At 47.9% G+C, this 19,283-nt stretch overlaps 1 protein-coding gene across 2 annotated transcripts in view; it reads right to left on the reverse strand.

The window, feature by feature from the left end:
* Positions 1-1,256: 1,256 nt before the first annotated feature.
* The window catches only part of JCAD (junctional cadherin 5 associated), a 47,378-nt gene continuing 29,351 nt past the window's right edge, over positions 1,257-19,283 (reverse strand). Inside the window, exons 3-5 of one of the 2 annotated variants that reach the window (XR_013172396.1) lie at positions 11,900-15,513; positions 6,181-6,351; positions 1,257-5,279 (exon numbers count right to left, since the gene is read on the reverse strand). Coding sequence is in view for 1 of the 2 variants with exons in the window: in XM_077152756.1 (XP_077008871.1) it covers positions 6,317-6,351; positions 11,900-15,513 (3,649 nt within the window). In the remaining variant the exon portion in view is untranslated. Of the gene's footprint in view, positions 6,352-11,899; positions 15,514-19,283 lie in introns of both variants that reach the window. The other variant, XM_077152756.1, reaches the window with a different exon arrangement.

Below are 19,283 nucleotides of genomic sequence, written 5' to 3' on the forward strand. Positions count from 1 at the left end.
GAAGCACAGGACAAAAGTTGGCAGCCAAGAGAAGGAACAGCAAATGGCATGTCTGCATGGTCTGGAGCATTTTCCTCCAACTCAGAGAGGGCCTGGGCTCCAGCCGAAACAAAGCTGGGGCCTCAGTGCTGCTGAGGGCCACGGCTCACCAAGTCTCCATGAAGCTGTGCTCCCCAAGCGCTCAGCAGTGGGCTGACTGCGAGCATTTGCAGCCTGTGAGATGCATGCTGAGCATCTGGGGGGAAGATGTGGGTGAGGGGCACAAGCAGAAAAGGCTGACCTGGCTGGCAAGGCACCACCATCGCTGAACTCACGTGCATTTAAAAGGAAGTGCAACAGCCAAATGGGGAGAACAGTCTACCTGGGGGCTGCCTCCCCAGCTCCTACACACACCAGTGCCTGACCCTGCCGGAAAAAAAATGTTGGAGAATCATCAGTCTCCCCGCTGGCCCACAGAAGTGGGGATGGGGAGAGAGCCACAATCAGTTACTGGCACAGGGGAGTGGACCACCCTGGTCAAAGAATGGCAGGGGCCCACCCTGCCGCGGGCACGCACAGCTGCGGTTTCAAATTGCTTTACTCTCAGACTCTTCTGGCAGGACCCAAGACCCTGTGGACTCCCATCTTTGCCAGAAAATAGTCATATAATCTTAAGAGTTGGAAGAAGCTGGCTAATTGGGTTCAATGGCCTTCTCCACTTTACAGAATGCAGCGTCCCGGGGAGGTGGGCGGGGGGCGGTTGGGCAGTTAAGGGCGGGCCAGGCCAGGACTTGGGCTCCCGGTTCCCTGGCTGGTGCGTCTGCTCTTATGGTGGCAATGCAGTCGAGTGATGTCTCGTGCAGCTACACTGTCATCTGCAGATTCGATAAACAACCACCTGGAACAGACCTTACTTTAAAGCCCACTTCTTAACGAGATCTGAAATTTCAGACGACTCGAAGGCCCCTGGAACGCTGGTATCAGAGACCCTCACGTGTGATACCTTCTAAGAAATGAGGAAAACAGCCCGCAGAAAGCGGCAGCCACACTTGAAAAGAACCAAGTTTTAAAATTCAAAAGTGATGTATAAGTTTATTGGTCTGACTACCAGGAACCACCAGCTGGGAGCGTGGTGGGCTGCAGAATCTGCTTCCAGCACTCAGATCCCTACATGAAGACCGAGCTTATATTTGAAAGTCTGTGAGCTGCTAGAACAAGTAGTTCTCCAAAGGTGCAGGATTAGTCACTCCCCATGCATCGAACACCACAATGTGCCAGAGGATTTTATATATATATATTTGATTCTTAAACTCCAAGTGTAAGCAAGGCAGAGGGGCAAACAGAAGCCAGAGAGGCTACGTGTGCCAGGCTGCTGAGTCCTGTCCTCGTCCCATCATGTCAGTGAGCCTCTGAGGGAGACACGACCAGGAGCTTTAATCCCCAAGAATGACTCAGTGGAGATAGGAGGTGCTGGAATCTTCTGGTCACCTCTCCCTGGGTCACTCCTGCTCCCCTCCTGGGACCAGTCCTTAGAAGTTACAGGGCAGTTCGTGTACCGATGGCCAAAGTGAACGGACATGGGTACTTTCATGCAAAATCTTTATTTGGAACATGTGTTACTGAGCAGGCCAGCCACCCCGAAATCACAAGAGTATGTACATTGTGCAGAGAAATACAAAGAGCTCCTTGAAGACTTCCATTCGTGTCTTGCTGATACATCATCTGCTGCTACCTTCCTCTTGCTCACGGCTCCCCACCCTCACCTCTCATCGCCACCCTCTCCTGTACTGAGCTGCGGCCATGACCCGCCGCTGGCAACAGGCCATCACCTGCGCCCTTTCCTGGGACCCTCTCTACCTCTTGTGTGCATTCATGATGTGCCCACATTTTTATGGGGTTATGGTGCCTTGTCTTCACCACATTTTAGAAAGGATTTTTTTGGGGGGAGATGCTTTCTGCTTATTTTCTCTGACAGACCCGAATGATGGCTAGAATTTCAGCTGCCCCAGGAGGAGAGTACTTCATTGATTTTTATAATCTGTAGGTTACTGCTCTTCTCCCTGGCTGGGACATGTGGTTTTCATTTCTAATTTCTGCCATATGCTTCTCAACCTGAACTTGCCTTTGTCTCCCTCTTGCCCCGTGACAGTGTATGTTACACATCTCCGCTCTGGCTGTGGCTCAGGGGTGAGGGGAGGTGGGAGAAAGAAGTGCTGCTTCTCTGGCTTGGCAGCAAGACCCAGCACGGCTTCCCCCGGAGGGGGGTTCTCCTAGGGCTAGCACATCCTGCTCCCTCCCAATCCAGGCACTGGGGCTATGGCCGGAAAGTCCGGACTTGCCTTTGGGTTCACATCTCTGTCATCTATCAGAGTCCGCAGAACAAGGCCCTCCCTGTGCTCTGCTGGGTTAACAAACACAACGGTGGCAGGGGCACTCAGGTCCAGCCGCGCTCTGAGAGAACTTCCCCCACACTCCTGATGAGCAGTCCAAGGACGGCTTCCGCAGGCAGGTTGCTAAGGGCCTCCCCATGTGAAGGAGAGGCTTAGCCCCTCGGCTTCTCTTCAACCAAACACAGGCTGGGAGCCACCCATCCATTAATGTTATTCTATCATCTTCCCTGTTCTTAGCTTGGTGGGTCCCCACATGGGCCATCCCACGCTCCCTGGGCTAGGACCTCCCACCGTGCAGGCTCTTAAAGGTCATTTGGAATGTGGCTCTTAAATCTTGTCCTGAGTAGCAGCTCTCCTCCCACAAACAGATGTACAGAATCTGCAGTTAAAAACGAAACGAAAAGAAAATGTGCCAATTGCCCAGGCCTGCAGTGGAGAAGGACTGGAGAAGGACTTCCCTCCCCAAGCCCATCTCTCAAGCTGCACCTCCCAGCATGGGGTGGGGGGTGGGGTCTGGCAAGACAATGGTCCCAAATGCTAAAGGAAATGCTCATAAGGACTTAGCAAATCAGAAGCATTTCTCTGACCTCAGATACTTATGAGAGAGAATTCTGCTGCACGGTGACTCTTCAATGGATGCTAACGTGATACCTGATTGTGTACCACTGAAGCATTTTGAACAACAGAAAGTGGCCAGGACATGCAGAGGTGCTCCCGGGGGCTGCAGGGTGGAAGGATGGGCTGGCATCTTCCATCCGCCCCCCTGCCCAAAGGTGGAGAGAATGTTCCAGCAGCAGACCTGCTCCAACCTTTTCCTTCAGAAGCCCTAAATCAAGCTGCAGCTGGCACAAGTTGCTCTGCTGCTTGTTTCAGAATCATCTGAGTTTAAACCTGACTGCCAGGTCCAGGTTTATGAAACACAGAAACTTCCGCTTAGAGAATTTCCAAGTGTAGGAAAATCTCCACCTACAGTTCTGGTAAGGAAACAAGTAGCCCCACGAGGACGGGCTTTTAAAAAAAAGAAGCCCAAAGAGTTCTGAACACCATGGGAAAGAGCACTGAGATCGAATCGGGGGTTGCTTGCACCTTGAGGCAGCAGGTATATAGGATGTGGAGAAACATAAGGTTGAAAATAACGACAGAGATGTGGTTTCCAATCGTTTGGGAGTTTTCTCCAAAGACAGCCAACTGCAGCCAAACTACCATCACGTTCCCCTTCTTTCGTGAATCAAGAAATACAAATAAATTTAACATGGAATTCCTCATATACTTTTTGGTCCAAATGTTTAAAATTGGAACTTCATTTATTTTTTTAAGTCCCAAATTATCAAACACCAACAGCAAGTCATATGTATGAGCAAAACAATATTATGAAATATAAAAACTTTTTTCAGTCACAAATAAAGGAGAGTTGTCTATATATAAGAAATGGAAATAATAAAAGAATAATGAACATAACATTCAAAACCTCTGGAAAAAAAGCTACTTTCGATTAGAGACGGAATAATTTTATCTCATAATATGCAAGTTCAAAAGTCAAATTTTTAAAAGTTAAAATGTAAAAGTTACTTCTTTTCTCTCAAAAGATTTATACAGAGATTTGAATCCAGAAAGTAAGGTTAAAAGCATAAATTCTGGTAAGGTCAGCTCAATTCAGATCTGGTACAATCATTAGGATAAAACAAAGCAGAGCGACATCATATTGTGCTTTGCTTGGGATATACATAAGGTGCAACAAAATGTTCTCTTACAGATGCTTCTCTAACTCTTGATAGGTAAGACTAAAATGTAATTACTTTGATTAAAAAAGGTCTTTAGATGGATTGACAACATTTAAGAGTATGTCAGGACAGAGTTCATGACCTTGTGCATGTATATGTGTGTGTATGGGTGCGTGTTTGTGTTTATGTATATGCATGTGTATGTGTGCATGTAAATGTGTGTGTATATGCATGCATATATATGCACGTATATGCGTGTGTGTGTGCATGTGTACATATACCTTACCTTAAAGAGGGAAGAACGACCCCACGGTGACATCTTCCCCACTAAGCATTTCCTGGAAATCTCAGGCCGATTATTGCAGGTGTGAAAGTCAGAGCTACTGGGGCCTTTCAGGAGAGCCCATATCTAGAAAGAGGTGACTTCAGAACCAGGACTGCAGAGAAGGGTATTTGAAAAGGTTTTTCAGAATTATTTAGGTGGATTCTCTTTTGTTGATTACAATCCAAAATATGTGAAGTTCTTGTGAAATAAGATCATATGGTACAGATAAAAACAGGCTGTGAAAGCCGAGAAGAGCTGTTGTAGGGCCAAATCACAGACCACCCAACGGTTTGCACTTTAGGAATGTGAAGTGTCTAAAAACAGAGAAGGAGGTTTCTCAAAAGAGAGAGAACAAGAGAAGGAAAGGAAGGAGGAAAGGAAAGAGGAGGGGAAGGAAAAGAGGAAGGAAGGAGGGCCAGGTGGCATTACTGAAACTTGACAAGATATTAGGAAGCATTAGCTAATAAGAACACCTTAGTTAGAAAGAATGGACAAATGCATATAAATGAAAAATCTTCGTGTAGGTTAATGTGGCATTAAGCACAGTAGGTTAATGTGGCATTAAGCACAGTAGAGTACAAAGGCCTTAGAGGACTTTCGTAATAGCATATACAAATAATGCGCCAAACACTTTTTAAAAATATGCAGAGACTTATTCAAGGAACATTCTAGATAAAAATACATATTTCTTTAAAGGGCAGGGCAGGGGTTGGGGGGACAGTACAGTCTCGGGGCAGATCACCCCAGAAGTACAAAGCTGAAACTACGTTTTGGTAATTCTAGTCACTATGGCAGCAAAAACCGTTGTAAGGATGTTGGCTGGTTCTGAGAAGGTTGTTTTCAAATATAATCTTACAGCTTTATCTGTAAAGAAAAAATCTTCGTTTAAAGTTTATTTTATTAACCCTGTAATATGTATATATAGACATTTCTTTCTACAATAAAATAAAAGTAGCAGTGCTGTAAATGGGAAAGGAACATAGCAAATGCTTTAAAGCAAATGTGAACCCTTCTTTGGGTTCCTTTCACACAAAGGGATACAAACTCTTTTAAATAAAATAATACTTCCTTAAAAATCTGCCACCTAACAATTGTTTACATCATAGAAAAATAGCATTTTTTGTAAAAAGAAATATAGTTACTTTGCTAAAATGGTTTCTTTTAAACCAGCAATTATTTTTTTTCATATAAACTTTCTAAACATCCATACAGAAAATAAAAATAGATAATACTGAGTGCAAAGCAGACAACGTATGTTTGCAAATGATCAAAGTATTTCATTCCCAGATTAAGAATACTCCTGGTACATTATAGTACACATTTTAATCTTTTAGCAACTTAAGAGCTATTGCTTTTATTCTCTGATGGCAAGTTATTCAAACACAAATTTACTTCCAGCAGCAGAAGGCCAAACTGAAATGGATCAACTGTGTCTATTTATTCCACACTCTGCCTAAATTCAAAGTGCTGAGACACGGCCACAGCCTTTGCCCACGTCCCACGCAGGCCGCGGAGATGCAGAAGGGACGGTTATGGCACTCACAGGTCCTTCAAAGTTATTCCACTACATCTTCCATGTTTCAATTTTCACTCAGAACCAGACCGATACCCAACTATTTAACAACTTTGCCAAATCCATCATCCAGGAGAGTTTCTATGAAAACAGTTTTCTAAATATAGGTATTAAATCTTCATGCTACAGAAACAGATGATTTCTAAGTGACTACTGCTTGATCTCCACAAAGCAACTCAGACGAATTACTACCTTCTGTGTGACGGTGAAAAGGATGTATTGATATGCTGAAACCCAGCAGTTTCCAACTTATAAGCGGGCCTGTTGGGAAGGTATCCTCAAATAAAAGAATATTAAGTTAGCAAATGCAGAGCTTTGCTGCATTTCATCACACCCTTTCCACTCTGCTAGGATCATACGAATCTGCAAAAAGAAGAAGAAAGATAATTAGTGATATATTTTTCTGCTTAATCTTCAGACCATAAATAAATATATCATGGTGCAAAATCCACATATAAAAGTTCATTCCTCGACATTTCAACAATCTTCGTTTCCACTAAGGAGCAGGAACTGCCCACCCCAAGGCTGTTTGGGGAATATGGATGATCATGACCCAAACATGGAGAAAATGCAAAGTTGCTTAATATTTTGAAGCCCTACATTAGTCATAGTGGAATATATTCACCTTCACAGGCAGTGTTTGTAAACCGCAGTGAGGTGAATGGTGGATACTAAGAAGGAATGTGTGTGTGCACTTGTGTATGTGCAAATTACAACTTGAGTTGACAAGTTGCTTTAGAATGTCCATCTCTATGATCTCGCGCTGTCCCCTGAGGGGCTGGGGAGACCCTGAAATCCTGGCTGCTTGGCAGGCAACCAGAGGCCCCATCTCTGGCCACCCCCAGGCAGCAAACTGGCCTCAGGGCTGGACACAGGCCTGTAAGCACAAGCCTTGAGGCCTCCGTAGACACGTGTGTGTCTGAGGCCAGCCGCCACACCGAACCACTGACAGTCCACACTGGAAATTCTCACCTGTGCCCAAATGACCTGGACTTCCAAAATGGGGCACCATCCAGGAAAGCAATAATCCTAGATTGCCACTAGAGGCTCAGATGGGTATTGCTAAGTTTGGCTACCTCTGGATCCACAGGTCTCAGGGGTAAGGCAGACCTGAGGCTCACTCATTTCTCTTTTGGTCAGAAATCACCTGCCACTGCAGCTGAAAGGTGCCCTAATCTCTAAAGAGAAAGTATTTCAGAACTCTGGAAGGATGGCACCTAGTTTTAGAGTTGGAAAAAGCTACCAGTCTACTTTCAAACCCATCAGCACAATTTTGTGTCGTGAAGATCACGTAGGTTGCAATTAATGTAGCAGTGGTAAAAAGTGCCTCCCTCCTCTCCATAGGCCTTATCGCTTTAGCTAGAATACATTTCTGTGACGACTAAGCTTAGAGCACTCTGAGTTAGAGGGTGTTGGGGACTGAATCGGGGCCCCCACAAAGAACATGTTCAGTCTCACTCGGTGCTCTTCCCGTGGGTGTGACCCCATCTGTGCATAGGACCTCTGAGGAGGTTCTGAGCAGCTAAGGGGTGGGTTCATCTGTGAACAGGATCTTCAAAGGTCCTATTTGGATGAAGCCAGACTGAACCAGGTGGGCCTTACTACATAAGACTGGGGTCCCTATCAGAAGGGGACATCGAGAAGACAGATGACTGAGCAGAAGCAGGAGCCAGGAGCAGAAGCCATGGGACAGAGGCAGAGATGCAGGTCAGCCAAGCCACAGACTGCGGCAGGCCGGCGCCAGAATGCTACATACTCGGGGGGAAAGCTCGGCCTATCGAGATCTATACTTTGGTTTCTAGCCTCCAAAACCACGAGACAAATTCCCGTTGTTCAGCCCAACACACTGTGAGGTATCTGTTAGCGCAGCCCTGGCAGGCTGAGACCAGCAGTCTCCACACTGAGGGAAAGCCATGTGTCCTTCTTCAAATATGGTTCACCGCACCGGGCGCGTGTCCCTGCTAAAGGGCAGCGAGCTCCAATGCGCTAGCCTGCCTCGACATGTCCCACTTTGCAACATTCAAGGCCTCAGGGGGCAGTGACAGCTGAGGACTTCATTTTTGTGCTAAATGAGCCTCGTGGTGTGATTCTGAGAAGGACCGTCGGGGAGCAAAGATGGTCATTTCTCCACTGAGAACAAGGAGGCTGGTCACTAATGGACAGGAATGCGTGACGGTCAAAGCGTTCAGCTAGTTGAAGTCCTGGGAGAAGTTGAGCATCTACTGAGCCCCAAATTATAGGGATGCTGCAGGGCTCACCCCAGTGCTGGGTGCACCGGGAGCACAGGACACACCTGCTGCCACGGGTGACGGCCACGGCAGGCACTGTGGCAGGAATTGTGTAGGACAAGGGGCGCCGTCTTCACAGCCTGGAGGGTCTCGGCCCCAGGGAAATATAATGAGAGCCACCTGTGTTATTTTAAATTTCTAGTAGCCACATTAAAACAAGTAGAAAAGGAACAGGTGAAATTAATTTTAATACATTTTATTTAACCATATATATATAACCAAAATATTATCCTTTCAACATATACTCAGTACAAAAATTTAAATAGTTTAGATGATTTTTCTTTTTGCACTCAGTCTTTGAAATGGGGTGTGTATGTCACACAGCACAGCTCAGTTTGGACTAGCCACAGTTCGAGGGCTTGGTACCCCCATGTAACACAGGGCTATTCTACTGGACAGTGAGGGTTGGGGAGAAAGAGTATCACCCTAAATATTTAGAATCCTGACTTTGCGGGCTGTATTTCAACTGAGGACATCCCACTCGGGCTGGCCGTGGTGGGTGTTTCAGGTGGCAGTGCCCCTGAAAGCTAGCGACGCTGAAGCTTAGCTAATGCCCAGCCTTCCTCTGGCATGACTTGCGTCACTGGCCCTTGCCTGACTTCCCCACTTTGGGCTGCAGCAGTCCATCCGTCCTCGCCCTCTTCTTGTACTCACACAGAAGGGCATGCCACAGAGCTGGGCAGGGCCTGTGATCACACTTCTGACTTGGAACATAATCCATCCAGCTGAGTTGGGATCCTGTGACCTGGATTAGTTTTGAGCTGCTGACTTCTTAGCAAGAGCCCCCAAAAGACCTCAAAAAAGATGCTGGCTGCAATAAGCACCTGTAATCTGACGTTAAGGACACTTAGCATAATGTGATGGGTACTGAGACATAACAGAGATGTTCAAGTTCTGGAAGGGGGTGTGCTGGGGGGCGGGGCAGGTGGAAACACACAACTGCAGGGTGTGTCTTGTTTCTGACAGTTTCAGAACACTCTGGATTGAAGGGGCCAGGAATCTGAGGGCAAGAAAGTGGTCCCAGCACCTTCGGGCATAAGGGGGAGAGAGTGAAGTGGGGAGGAGATGAGGGGTCTTGTATTTAAAAGGATAAAATATATCCAAAGGAAAACAAAGTCCAAAAGTGCACCAGCTGCAAAGCAAAGCAACAAGGCTTTATCCTAACTGTGAGGCAACCGTGAGTAGAGAAGGTCACGTATATTAAAAGTTTTACTACCTCAATCCTATGACCCGTGTTTCTTTCAAAATGATGAGTTTTGACTACTGAAAGGGGTCAGGTAGCTGAGCACTGGCAGCCTGGCTGCTTGATTATTTGGGAACACCAGGGGAAACCGCCAATGTAGGCAGCTCTCCACACTCAGGTTTTTGGACCTTTTAATGTGTTTTAAATGCATCAGTGAGGAGAGAAAAAAAATGAGATTTCTGCTGGTTAACAACAGTGGGGGAATTGTTTTTAATGGTTAGCTAAAATTAAAATTTGTATTACCTGGCTGTTTTTGGATACCCACCCAACACCATTCCATGCCCAAACGTCAAGTCAAAAATCGAAGGAGCGTTTTACTGAACTAGTAATTCTGTATTATACATATGGCCAGAGACTAAGACATGGAACTATATGCACACTGTCTCTTCTTTTTTCTTACTATCATCAGAAAAGGATTTCATCATCTTAAAAAAAATCCTTACAATTCTTGGGAAGGGGGTAGAACTGATATAATTACCATCATTTGATAGATGAGGAAATTCAGTACAGAACCCACTGAGTTTCAACTAGCATTTCGATATGAGTGAGCACAATATACCTTTTGCGGGTAGGGGCAGATCATACTTGAGCTTAAATAAATCCCACAGCCCTACAAATGGATCATGGGATGCTTTTCCACTGTAACGGCAAAGGATTCCCATTCTGTATTAGTTAGGGTTCTCTAGAGAAACAGAATCAACAGGGAACACTTGCAAATATAAAATTTATGAAAGTGTCTCACGTGACCGTAGGAACGCAGAGTCCAAAATCCACAGGGCAGGCTGCAAAGCCGAGATGGCCTGGATGAACTCCACAGGAGAGGCTCACCAGCCAAAGCAGGAATGCAACTGTCTCCTCTGAGTCCTCCTTAAAAGGCTTCCCATGATTGGATTTAGCATCACTAATTGCAGAAGACACTCCCCCTTGGCTGATTACAAATGGAATCAGCTGTGGATGTAGCTGATGTGATCATGACCTAATCCTATGAAATGTCCTCATTGCAACAGACAGGCCAGCGCTTGCCCAATCAGATGAACAGGTACCACAATTGGCCAAGTTGACAACTGTCCCTAACGATGACACATTCTTAGGATTTTCTTTCTCAGCAAAGAGCAAATTTGTCAATATAACAAGATCCAAGAGGGCCCTACAAATGTATTATTTCAATAATGTATTTTGTGTAAGGAACAGAGGAAGTGTGACTTACGCTCCTAAGAAGCAAACTACATCAGTGGGAGAATTTTTAAAATGCCCAAGTAGCTTTTCTGGATTTTTCCAGCTGTAACAACAACTGCTCTTTTCCATCTGCATTTTAATCCTTAGATTTCATGATAGAAAACAAAGATGTTGGGGACAGTACAATGAAAAGGGCAGGCCTTCTCAGGAGGTGGAAGGGACCCTGGGGGCAGCACTGTAGCCCGCAGCTCAGGGGGTACAGGTTTTTCCGGACTGCAAAAAGGTCTGGACTAAACGACTCACGTTCCTTCCAGTCTATGGTTACAATGTGGACCTTTGGATGGCTCAACCCTTCCTCTAAGAACTTCAGGGATCAACAACTGACTAATTGTTGCCAGTAACTGAAACAGATGCCATGAGGCCTCGCTCTCCAGCCTGCTGGTATCAAAGCTTTTGGGGAAAAGCAGTTACTTCCCCGGGAAACCTCCAAGTGGTTCTGTGGATCAGAGAAGGTTCCAGAAGCACGTGCAGGTGAGAGGGTGGGGCACTCAGGATGCGAAAGCCAAGAGTCTCGCTTCCATGCAACCACAGAAGCACAGAACACTGGGCAAGGCTCAGCTGGTACCGAATTACCTGGAATGGGGTACTTGCCAACTGTTCATTTTATCCACTAAACCTTTTCATGGTTCCTAAAGGGTGTGATAGTGGAGCCAGATACACATGGGGGAGGAAAGATATTCTGTGGTGTGAATATAAGACCGTATGACACAGGCACTGTTTCCCTCCTCCTGGTTTGCCTCTTCTTATTAACTCAATACAGGGCTATGAGGGTTATCTGAGTGAATGCCTATTGTTTTAGGGTAATATAATAAAGTACAAATGCCGTGGGCTCTAAAAAGGTTTATCTATCCAGGCCTGTACCAATGTGGGAAGACCCAGCTGATTCCCCTCCTCACAGTGGAAGTCTGAAAAGTTAATACAGATCATTTCTATAAATATGCAATCTTAAATACATGACAAGATCTTCTAAGTTTTTTAAAAGGAAATGTCTGGATGAATCTTTGCAAAATGAAGCATCTTTGGGTAAAATAATTCAACTTTATTTTTTTCCATATCTGCAAGTGGTCATCACCCACCTGCCTGGTACTTTGTATCATCTAAGGATTCTAAACGAATAGAAAACTCTGCTCTCGACCCTCCTCACCTGGGCACCAGAAGTCTTGCTCAACTCTCCTCCTTCCACTCTGAGGGGTCAGGCAGCCGTTTTCTGCCCGTGAGACGACGCCCTTCGGTGCGCAGTCTGGGCGCTGCCCTCTCTGTGGGGGGTCGCAGTCTGGGCGCCGCCCTCTCTGTGGGGGGTCGCAGCCGCCGCCCTGCGCCACGGGGTTCTGCGCCTCTGCCGGCCCGCCCCGGGAGGCCAGCAGTCGCAGCCGGGACACCGAGCTCACCTCCTTCATGCGCATCATGCGGTCGGGGGCGGCCCTCTGCGGTGGGGAGGCCAGCTTCTCCTGCAAGCTCTCGATGGCCCTGGAGGCGCCCTTGGGCCTCCTCTCCGGGCTCCCCTCCACCAGGTGGAAGAGCGTAGTGCGGCAGGGCGGCCGCGTGTCCCCCAGCTCCGGGGGGCTCGGTCCACCCGCGAGGGCCCCATCCACACCCTTAGGGGGCTCGGCGTCTCTGCCCCCGACGAAGAGGGGGCTCTGGGTCCAGCCGCACTTTCTCCTGCTGTAGAAGGCATCCCGTGACCCCGCGGGCTCCTCGGGGCAGGCCGAGCCTAGGGATGGGCTGTCCCCAGGCAAGTCTGGCTGGGGGGCGCCGGCATCGGGGGCTGGGGGCTGGTCGTGCCTACTCCCGCTGCTGCCCGGCAGGAGGGACTCCACGGCCACGTCAATGCCCAGGATCCGTGCAGCCCTGGCTTGGAGGGACTCGTTTGGGGGTATTTCTACTGCACCTGCTTTTTCTAAAGAGTGGGCCAGCTCACCAGGGGGCAGCTCTTCACCCCTATTCAGCCCCACAGCCCTTAAGTCAGGGGCCGAGAGGCCTCGGCCTTTGTCAGCAAGGGAGAGGGGAACCCCTGTTCCCTGCTCCTCACCAGCAGTCACCCAGGGGGTGACCCCTTGGCTTCGCACTGCAGAACTGAAAACACTGGTGACTTTCTGGTTTTCCTGTGACTCCCTCTGTTCCACTGGATGGAAGGGGGGGGCTGGCTTTGTGCCACTTAATCGAAACGCCGTCATTCTTTTCACAGGGCCTGGGCTGACTGCCAGCTGGTCTATTCTACGCTCAACCTCCTGGATCCTCTTCTCCATGACCACGCTTCCCCCTGCTAACCCACCACATCCACCCCTGCTCCCTTCCGCCTGCTGGGGACCCAGTGACCCAGGCCAGGCACACGGCCCACCCGGCTTCTGCTCCTCACTCCAGCTCTCGGACTTACTTTTAACTCTTCCTGACCTAAACCCAGGCTCCTCGGGCACCACCGTCCTTGTCCCTTGTTCAACTCTCACTTCCTGGCTGCTTGCACCGAGCCCAGAATTCTCTGGTCCGGAGTCGGTGCAGTTTTCTGCCTGCCATCCAGCCTCACTTTCTTCACTGCCGCTGCCGCTGCTGCTACTTTCTTCCTCCTCCTGAAGTTCCTTGTTAAAACTTTCCAACTGACTGATTAAATCCCACGGACGACGACTAACTGGTTTCAAAAGAAACTGACCAAAGAACTGTTTGCTGTTGCAGGGCCCAGCCGCTGCACCCTTTACCACCTCCCCCTTGGGCGTGTGATCAGCTGCAGGTCTCTCTGCCTCCAGGCAGGGCTGCCCTGGGCACGTCCCAGGCACGGGTGCCCGATTCGGGCAGGGGGCAGTCCTCGAGAAAGCACTGTTGCTGGACAGGCTGAGGTGCATGTGACCTTTCAACTGACGGGTGCCTGGCCTCTGTTTTGGGTCACTGGGTGTGAATGCTGGGGGCTTCTGAGCTTCAGAGATGGTCGAGCCCAAACAGCTGGGAGTGGGCACCGCGTCACCTGAGTCTCCCGGCTGTGGCCCAGGCTGTGGCTGTGAGCTTTTGGGCTCCTCAGTGAAGCTGGTTTGGGTTTGTTGATCTCTGTGCTGGTGCCCCGGCCCGGAGCCAGGAAGCTTGGGCTTTTGGGGCCCTGGAAGGTGAATGAATCCGAGGTCGTCTGTTTCCCCCGGATCGTGTTTTTGTAACTCTGTTTTGCCAGCCATGCTTCCTGTGAGTGCCTGCAGCTCCAGGTCGGTGGAAGACATGCTCAGCAGACTCTGTTCATGCAAAGCTGCACTCTTATCAAACCCGTTCTGCTTATCAGAGCTCCGTTTTAAGTTATTGTTATTCGTATCTATATCTGGCAGATGTGATTCTGATTTAACCGGGATGGAAACCAAACAAAATATAGTCTCGTTAGTTTTTTTCTTCGAACGTCTCTTGACCTGACTCTCGGTTTCAGACGTCTTGAGCTGGGTTACGGTTTCCCTGGTCCGCTCACCCCACAGGCTGGGGGGAGAGACGCGGCCCTCGGGGTGGCCGTGCCGGCTGCCTTTCGTGTCAGCCTGTGGATCTCTCACAACACAGCCGTGGTCACTTTCTCCGTGCCTGGGGAGGGGGCCCAGCAACCACGGGGGGCTGGGGTCAGACGTTGCTGGGGCCCCCCTGCTCCCCGCCACAGGCATCCAAAAGGCTCCACTTCCATAAGCAGCTGGTTCTTGGGGTGCAGCAGGAACACAACTATACAACTGCCCATACGGGTTTGCCTCTTCACAGATGCCCAAGGGCTGAGCGAGTTTAATGTGGCGTATCCGCGGATCGCCAAAAGGAATGTACTGGACAGAGCTGCCGTAGGCGATGGCGGGGTGGGGCTGCGGGGAGTGCCCTGCCGGGGAGTGTGGGCTGGCACCAAATTCACTCCTGCTTCCCAGGGAGCCACAAGGAAGCTGGAGGCCGCTCGTGCTCTTCTCCATCGGCGGCTGCTGTCGAGGCACTGCATCTTCCAGGTACGGGTTGGTGATGTGCTGGGAAGGTGACCGGTATGATGGCGGAGGCACATAAACTGGAGGCTCCAAACCTGGGTCTGACACCCAGAGGTCATGCCTGGGGTCACTGGTTTTGGTCAAGTAGTTAACATGAAGGTCTGTGTGCTGGCCATCCTGACCTTCGCCACTCTCAACTCCTCCCCTAGGCTGTCGGTGGGATTCGTAAGATGGAGGCTTTAGGGGTCTCCCAAACTTAGGCCGTGGCAAAGGGACAAAGGAGCCACCCTTCTCAGGGTTCCTTGTGGATTCCAAATTTGGTACACAATTTGGAGGATAAAATGGTGTTTTTGGAACGCCTGACAAATGTCCATCATTCAATGGAATGGGTATTTCCACACAACTCAGGCTCTCGGGGGAAAGAACTCTAGGCAATGACTGGGATTTCCCTTTGTTATGAGAATTCAGGACGTGCTCTCCTTGGATGTATGGGTACAGATCTTGAAACAATTTCTCCCCATCGCCATCAGACATCTGCCTCCCCAATTTCCTTGGCCGGTTCCAGCTTTCAAGGCTTACATTCTGCCACCTGGCAGGGCTTGACATTCTCAGCTCTTCCTCCAAAATCGCCTTCTTTATCACATTCTCTGTCCTTTCTCCGACTTCCCGTGGACCTTCCCGCAAGTGGACAGGCAGGCCGTGGGCTTGGACTACTCCCCTGTCCACCAGATCTTCTCGAGCACCTGGACCCAGAAAGCTACCGGGCTCTTGTCCTCTTCTCCAGGCTCGGTCGTCACCAGACCGGGACTGGGAGGGCCGCAGGAATGGTGCCTGATCATAAAATCTACAAAACAAAAAGGGAAGAAGCACTCAGGAGAAACACATACTTCTTTGCCTCTGTGACTGGAGCTTCAAGTCAAACTTGGATCAGAATCTTTTACAAATGTACTCCCACCCACGGTACCTGTCAACGCGAAGGAAAACATGACCCACAACCTTGTTTGGAAGACAGGCCCATGTTCTGTGACTGAGGGCCTAGCAGTGGCACATCAGGCTGACCACAGGAACTAGGGGACACTGTACCTGAGAGGGATCAAGGCCCTGAAAACTTTAAAATGCCCAACATTAGGAACAGGGTAAGCCCTGAAGTGATGCTGCTCAAGTGGTGGTTGTATCAGTCAGGGTTCTCTAGAGAAACAGAACCAAGGAGATGTCTGTAAATATGAGATTTATAATGGCATCTCATGCAACTAAGGGAATGGAAGAGTCCAAAATCCCCTGGGCAGGCTATGAAGCTGGCAGCTCTGATGAAGGGTCTGCACAAACTCCCCAGGAGAGGCTCGCTGGCTGAAGAAGCAATAAAAGAGTCCCTCTTCTTCCTTAAAAGTCTTCAGCTGATTGGATTAGCTCCTTGGTAGGAGACATGCCTTAGCTGGTCACAGATGTCATCAGCCACAGATGCAATCAACTGATTAATGACTTAATACATCAGCCTTCCAGTTTATCAGTCAGCCATGAAATATCCTTGCAGCAAAGGTCAGGCCAGTGCTTGCCTGACCAGACAACTGGGCATCATCCCTTGGCCAGGCTGAAACCAGAACTAATCATCACAGTGGTCTTGGACTGTCTGCCTTGAAACCTGCAGGAGTGCTGATGAAAGTCTAGATTCCACTGGCTCAGCCCAGACCTGTTGAACAATCTCTGGGAGTGGGGCGTGGAACCTGCTCTACAGAAGTGGTTCTTAAACATTACTGTGCTTCAGGATCACCGAGAAGGTTACCAAAACACAGACTGCTGGGTGCCTTCCCAGGTTCCTAGCTTAGGAGGCCCACATGGGGGCTCAAAATGTGCATTTCTAACAAGTTCTTTGGTGAGGCTGATGAGGATGTACTTTGAGAACCACTGATGCCAGTGATTCTTGGTGGCAACCACATAGTAGAATCAAGGGAGGGTCTTTAAAAGTCCTGACCCTGGGGCTGCATCCAAGGAAAGAGGGGACCTGGCCTGCAGTGTTTTTCAAGGCTCCCCCTGGGTATTTAACACCGCTAAGCTAGAACCACTCTCTCGCAGATTTCCAAAACTTCCCTGAGGGAGAGATCCATCCAGAAGGCTCCTTAAATACACACATCACAAAGTCTTTTCCCTTAAAAATTCAGATCCATAGGTCTGCTTTAGGGCCTTGGGAACCTGTATTTAAAAAATATTTTTATTGAGAAATATCCATACACATATAGACCAACCATATTACACAATCAATGGTTCACAATACCAGCACATAGCTGTGTATTCTTCACCGTGATTATTTTTAGAACATTTGGATCACTCCAGAAAAAGAAATTAAAAAAAAAGGACTTATCCATTCCTTGCCCCTTACCCCTCCCTCTCACTGATCTACAGTATTTCAATCTACTCAATTTTTACCCCTTATCTCCTATTATTTATTTGTTTTTTATCTTTTTTTTTACTCCTCTGTCCATACCCTGGATAAAAGGAGCCTCAGACACAGGGTTTTCACAATCACACTGTCACGTTGTAAAAAGTTATATAATTATACAGTTGTCTTCAAGAATCAAGGTTACTGGAACACAGTTCAATAGTTTCAGTTACTTCCCTCTATCCACTCAAATATACCATAAACTAAAAAGTGATATCTATATAACCTCCAGGATAACCTCCCAACTCTGAAATCTCTCAGCCACCGAGACTTTATTTTGTCTCATTTCTCTCATTTCCCTTTTGGTCCAGAAGGCTTTCTAATCCCCATGATGCCAGGTCCCAGTTCATCCCTGGGAGTCAGGTTCCACATTGCCAGGGAGATTTATTCCCTTGGTTGTCATGTGCCACATAGTAGGGAGGGCAGTGAGTTCACCTGCCACAGTTGGCTTAGAGAGAGGCCACATCTGAGCAACAAAAGAGGTTCTCTGGGGGTGACTCTTAGGCCTAATTATCAGTCGCCTAGCCTGTCCTTTGCAGGAATAAGCCTCCTAGGGACGAGCGCCAAGACTGAGAGCTCAGCCTATTGAATTTGTTGTTCCCACTGCTTGCGAGAATATTAGGAATTCCCCAGATAGGGAAGTTGAACATTTCCTCCTTTCTCCCCAGCCCCCTAAGGGGACTCTGCAAATAATTTTTTATTCTTTGCCCAAATTACTCTGGGATATATCAAGGCATCACACTAACCTGTACAAACAACAAGATCTCATGCCCTATTCAAGATTCCACGTACTTCTGGTGTTCAAGTAAACTGCCCATACAAGTTAAATTAGGTAATGTGCTACCCAAAATATAAATTTTGCACCAAATAAACATCTCTCTCTTTGGTCTCACCCAAAAGTTGAAGTTTGAAAGCATGGGCTGTATCATCCTTTACCCTGTATTCTGATTTACCTTAGTCCTATCCAGATCAACTTCATTCATATTTCTAAATGAAGTTTGATCACTTTTTCAGCTTTTTAAACAGTTGCTGAATGGGGGGGAAATCTGTACTTTTAACAAACACTGAATGATTCTTATCTTTGGACAATTTGGGAAATACTGCTCGAACCAACTTTTAGACTGATGCAGAGGGAGGGGGGTGCTCTTTCCAAGGGGACAGGACTCTCTCCGAGGCAGGATGGTGGTGACAAATGCCATCCTAGGTCCAGGCAGCTGTCCACTACCTGGCTGCGTGTCAGGATTACCTGTGAGCCTTTAACAAAACCTGAATGGCTACATCCCAGCCCCACCTGTTTGGATTTAATCTCTCTAGAGAGAGTCCTGGGTCACTGGTAAATTTAGAAATTTCTCCAGATGAGTTGAGCACAACATCCAGAGTACAGAATCACTGTTGTGAAGCAACCAAAGAAAGTATCAGAACCACACCATTATCTAAGGCTGAATGCTGAGCTACCACCTCCAACGGACAGGGACTAAACAGGAAAACCACAGGTGGAGAGGACGCTTGGGGGGCTCGACTTTCTTGATTAAAGATGGGCTAGGCAGAAAATGTTTCAACCCCCTAAAACTAGTGGTAGTTTTTCAAATTATAAAAGAAATATGGGGTGCAAGTGTGGTTCAATGTTAGAATTCTTGCTTGCCATGTGGGAGACCTGGATTTGATTTCCAGCCCGTGTACTTACCCCCTCCAAAAAAAGAATCAACAAATGGTGCTGCAATAACGGGATACTCACATGGAAAAAGAATGAAATGTGACCCCTACCATACAGCATACAAAAAAAAGTAATATATATTCCTTATTAAAATATCAGGGAAAACATTGGAAAGTATAAAAACCCAAAATCGCATGTTGTCTTACTCTGGCATCATCTTCTAGGCCCTGTGTATGAGGATGTGTACTTATTAAGTGGCCCTGGTGTTCTGGCAGGGATCTGGTTTTGTGCGAGTACCTCCCAACACTGCAGCAGGTGGCGTGTCACGTAGAACTAACTAACCCTGAGCTAGACCCACTCTAATGCTTTCAGTCCCTTAAGTCATTTAAGCTTCCTCAATGTCCACTGTCAATCCCATTTTACAGATGAGGAAATGGAGGCATGGAAGCTAAGTGACTGCCAGGCACTCATGCTTTGTCAGGCACTGGGCTGAGCATGCCATTTGGTATGTATTCATTTGAATACC

Source organism: Tamandua tetradactyla, chromosome 1, assembly GCF_023851605.1.
Source record: "Tamandua tetradactyla isolate mTamTet1 chromosome 1, mTamTet1.pri, whole genome shotgun sequence".
Classification (NCBI taxonomy): domain Eukaryota; kingdom Metazoa; phylum Chordata; class Mammalia; order Pilosa; family Myrmecophagidae; genus Tamandua; species Tamandua tetradactyla.